This window comes from Coniophora puteana (assembly GCF_000271625.1).
Source record: "Coniophora puteana RWD-64-598 SS2 unplaced genomic scaffold CONPUscaffold_1, whole genome shotgun sequence".
In the NCBI taxonomy this organism is placed as follows: domain Eukaryota; kingdom Fungi; phylum Basidiomycota; class Agaricomycetes; order Boletales; family Coniophoraceae; genus Coniophora; species Coniophora puteana.
The window spans coordinates 1,327,781-1,332,334 of record NW_006913053.1 but is presented as its reverse complement, the minus strand read 5'-3'; the positions used below and the strand labels follow the sequence as shown (position 1 = coordinate 1,332,334).

Sequence of the window (4,554 nt, the reverse complement as noted above, 5' to 3'; positions counted from 1 at the left end):
GAACTTACTACCTGTACCCCCCCCCCCCCCCCCCCCCGGTTCAACCCCCTGAACCTCAAAGGGGGAACATCCGGTTATGGTAAGTGCCTCACTTGACTCATTTCTCACGCCACTGTGAACTTAAGGTCAAAATGATACAGTAGTATATGTATACGATCAGGTGTATAATTATACGGAATCAGATGTAAACATATACAACCAGATACATATACTGTATATGTACTGTATATGACAAAATGTTACTGGGGTTTTGAGATCACCTCAAAGAACAAGTCCAGATCCTCAAGCCACTTCTTCACGCACATGACTTCCATGATAGTCATGGCTTTAAATGACAAATGCGAGTTCCGACAAAGGTGGTGTGACTTAAAGACCAATTGCTTGACTGAAACAGAAGTTGCCAGAATAGCAAGGAAGTCCCATGTCATGCATGCAATAACAGGGAAACTGTCACTGTGTGTCTGACAAGAAGGGTGTTTAATTAGCCTGCCAATGGTATATGTCCAGATCTATGCGGCTTACCTTCCACCAATCAAGCAGCTTGTGATAGTTGTCAAACCCTTCACCGTCAATCCATCTCTTGACCTCAGATTGAACAGGGAGCTCAGGTGGGGGCAGTGTTGGTTTGGACTGGTACCCGAGCCAAGCAAGGCAGTCGTTTGTGCTGATTTGCTGCAGTTTTGGCGCTGGTTTGACAGTGGCCGGGGTGTACTTGCTACGATAGATATTGTAGACAAATGTGAAGAGTTCTTTTGAGACACATTTGTACTCATCTTCACCAAGAGCCTTGAACCACTTGACACAAAGGAAGGGGTGGCAAGCTAGTAAAATGAATGTTAGATTATACTATCAAGCTCAGAAGAGGCACTGGTGTCTAAAAGTGAGCAAGTAAGGAGACACTCTGTGGACACCAGGATTATGTAGGTGAAAAGAAATAAGGTTTGGGAACTGTACAGTAGCTTGGAGTTCTCCATAGTAAGCCAAATAGAAGATAAAGGCAAAATAGGGGCAAAGTTGTGAGATACTGGATAAGGAAGGTGGTGGAGATATAAACAAGACACAAGTAAACATATACCTCAACACACAATAGCTGAGTGGTTGCAGCACTTTGGGCACTACCACAGGGTTCTAGGGTCAACTCATACCACTGGCAAGCCTCACCTCTTTTTACCCAAGTGCACTGGAATCAATTGCCGCTTATGTAAGCTGTACCAAACAAGCGGCAACTAGGTGAACTGCACTATACAACATCTCAGATACTCCAGTGTGCAGCAACCAGCCCTAAGTCGCATAAAAATACAAAAAAGTTACTGGATACTGTAGGTTTTGTTTTGCATTATACTATGCGTTATTCATCTAGTCTCTTGGCTAGATAATTCCAGTAATACTTGCTCAGTTGGCGCATCAACAATCAAACCTGTGTCTCAAGTTCGTTGCCATGATCAGCTTGGCTCTATGGGCTTCTGGCATGTCTCGGAAGACCATCAAGATGCTTTATGCTGCAGGCCTTTCAGTTTCCTACATGTCTATCTCCAAGATGATTTCCTCACTTGCTGCTCACTGTGCCTATCAAGCGGATATTATAGCATTAGGACCTCATATGCTCGGGTATGATAACATCAACATCTCGCTGTCAACATTTCTCAAGCAGCAAGGACTTCTGGATACTCCGTATGAAGTTCAATCTGGGACTTTTGGCATTATGCACGAGCTCTGAGGCAATGACCCAGCAACTCCTGTGCCTCCAGAGCATGTCAATGCAAAGATACTCACTGGGAGGTTTATCAATGCTCCCCCACTGAACTTCAAGGCGGATATTCTCCCTGATGACAACAAGCATGCTGCAGTACAGGCAGATCTTCAGTCAACTATTATAGGCCCTCTATTTAAACTTCTCCCATTGATGTTCTCTGATTCTTGTGCAACAGCAATGAGCTTAAATGACCTGCAGTCCCCCCAATTCCAATTGGACACAAGACACAATTCTATGCAACCAGGGCTAGCAAGATTGAAGAAGCATCTCAAGCAGGCAACAGCAACTATCTAGACAAGCTGTATACTAAGGAGTTTGATATCTTGCCTTCACTTCTTTCCATATTCTCCATACTCACCGAGAATGATGTTTTGACAAACCAGCACGTCCAGGGAGTTATGCTTGTTCGCTGCCAAGATGTTAACCTTTGGAAGTGCTGGAAAGTCCTTCAGGTTGCTCTGGCACTTTTCCACCTGGTCTTGAACCTTATCTGGACAGTTCACCTCAAGTACCAGGGCTCAGTTGTAGCCACAGGTAGCCTATCTTGGTTCTATGGGCTACTTGACAAAGCTCGACTAGGCAACCCACATCCAGACTACCATACCTTGCTCATGGCACTCCTGCAGACTCTAGATGCTCTCCTCCTTGATGCCTGGCACAAGATCCTCAACAAGCATGGGTTTTCTAGCTTCACAGCATTTGCTAAGTTGAACCTGTCCCCAAAAACTATTCATGCATTTGTTGCTGAACTTCACAGCACGTTTGCAAGTGTAGCACCCCATTCAAAAACTGACAACAATGTGCACTACAACACCTCTCTACTTGTATGTGATCTCTTGTTTGTGGCAACACTAGTCTCTGCGGTTTCGGATGGCGACTATGGCCATGTAGGGAACATGCTACCATTTATTGTGTTTGTTTTTGTGGAGCAGGCTGCAACAACTATGCTAACAAGATCCTGCAACCAATTCACAACTTCAAGCACATTTGGACACCTGAGTTCATGTAAGTCCCACATTCTAATTGCTTGATCTTTTTTCAACCATAAATTCTAGAAAAATTGTGCATCAAAACAGTATTATTTGTCCATCAGGACGAGGTGCTGGCTTCTGCATGGGCATTGATTTGAATGCAGAACATGGTTTTGATGCTCTGAAGGTGTGTAAATGTAAAAGTGGTACTATTTACTGTTCTCATGCTGTACTAGATGCTTTTTTTTTCTTTGCTAAGGGTGTAATTGGTAATTGGGATTGTCTAGGAGATGGCGCTGCTTGCATAGTCCAAGCCAAAGCTGCCAAACACAAGGTGGCAGAGGTGTTTGGGCTGTCATATCAGTCAAAGACCCACTCAACACCATCCACAACTGCTCTTGTCTTCAAAGTTTCGAGAAAGGTCAGCAAGAACGAGCTTTTTGTATGAATATTAATTTACTCCTGCCCCAACATTCCTGTGGCCTTTGACATTCTTTCGTGTTTGTCATCTCTATCCAAATCATACTCCAAGTCAACTCGACGTCAACTTGTTATCTCCATTGTACTCCGCCATACTTAGCATCTTCTCCTTGCTTCTACGCACATCTCCTTTACCTTTGATATCTCCGGATTCACCTCCAGCCCATCTCCACACTTCTTTGTACCTTTGCTAGCATCTTCGGGACCACCTATGGATCCCATCACGTAGTGACGTGTTAGATCCCATGTTCAGGCGTAGTCTACAGAACTTGTACGTTACCACTCCGGGGGTTTTCCCGCCTCCTGCTAAATCTCTGCTAGTGGGAGGGACTTAGATGCAGCGAGAGTGTAGTCCCTCAACCTAGAACTTGTGCCGAGCATGCTGCCATCATTAATAAGCTGTCATAACACCTAATTGGGTGTTTCAGCCACCAAAGGCTCGGCACAGTCTCGGCTCATCCCATACGGGCGATATAGGCCCTAGATGTCAGACACGTCAGACTGCCTGTCAGCCCAAGACAGCTGGACACTGTCCCCAACGTTCCCGACGGCCCCTCTGCTTGTCATCCGCAACAACAAGCTCGTATATCTCCATGAATACAAGTCCCCTGAGCGCGGGGTTTTTTGCTACATAGTAATATGGATACATGGATGATGTGCATGGGTATATCATGTGGTAGGGGTATCTGATAATGATAGAAAAGAGTTAATAAGTTTCCAAGTACTGTCCTCATCATCGAGCGCGCCCTCAGGGCCCTCCTCGTCGCTCTCGCTGTTGGTGTTGTCGTCGTCGCTCCCGCCCTCGGCCTTGTCATTGCCATCAGTCATCTTGCTGGCGTACACTTCCTGTCCCTTGTCCGGCAGCTGTGCTGCAAGCACGATGAGGCCCGAAGGCACGACTGGGTCAGCCTCGCTAGTACTGTCCCCTGGTGCTGCACAAGCACTCTGCCCTGGTTCAATAGAACCAGTGAAGCCCTGCAGGCGTGATATGGCTTGCAGCCGTTTCCAGTGCAAGCCGTTACAGCGCCCGCGGACCTTCCAGTACTCAGATACCTGGAATACAAGGGCGGGATGTTCCTGCTTGAGCTTGGCCTCACATTCAAGCAGGTACTTCTCCTCGTCCTGTAGGTATGTAGCAAGCTGTTGGACTTTGACGTTGAGACGGGTGATCTCCTTGCATGCACAGCAGATCTTGAAGTGCAGGTCCATGGCAGAGCGGGCGCCCGGTTTCGCCCATTCACAGGCCGAGATGTCCTGTCGTGTGTCGCGAAGGAGGTCAAAGTCCGCAAGGAACACATACTCCATAACCTCATCCCATTCGAGGGTATGCCGGGGGGGGGGGGNTGGGGG

At 46.8% G+C, this 4,554-nt stretch overlaps 3 protein-coding genes across 3 annotated transcripts; 1 reads left to right on the top strand and 2 right to left on the bottom strand.

Annotated features, from left to right (window-relative positions):
* Positions 1–239: 239 nt before the first annotated feature.
* Positions 240–458, bottom strand: CONPUDRAFT_45036 (uncharacterized protein; the record flags this gene model as incomplete). Its single annotated transcript, XM_007764300.1, has 1 exon — positions 240–458. A coding segment is annotated over one exon (219 nt), but the record flags the coding sequence as incomplete, so codon positions are not given.
* A 1,702-nt stretch (positions 459–2,160) lies between these two features.
* Positions 2,161–2,523, top strand: CONPUDRAFT_29597 (uncharacterized protein; the record flags this gene model as incomplete). The annotated part of the gene is made up of 1 exon (XM_007764180.1): positions 2,161–2,523. A coding segment is annotated over one exon (363 nt), but the record flags the coding sequence as incomplete, so codon positions are not given.
* A 1,650-nt stretch (positions 2,524–4,173) lies between these two features.
* CONPUDRAFT_24058 (uncharacterized protein) lies at positions 4,174–4,542 on the bottom strand (the record flags this gene model as incomplete). Its single annotated transcript, XM_007764174.1, has 1 exon — positions 4,174–4,542. A coding segment is annotated over one exon (369 nt), but the record flags the coding sequence as incomplete, so codon positions are not given.
* Positions 4,543–4,554: the final 12 nt, after the last annotated feature.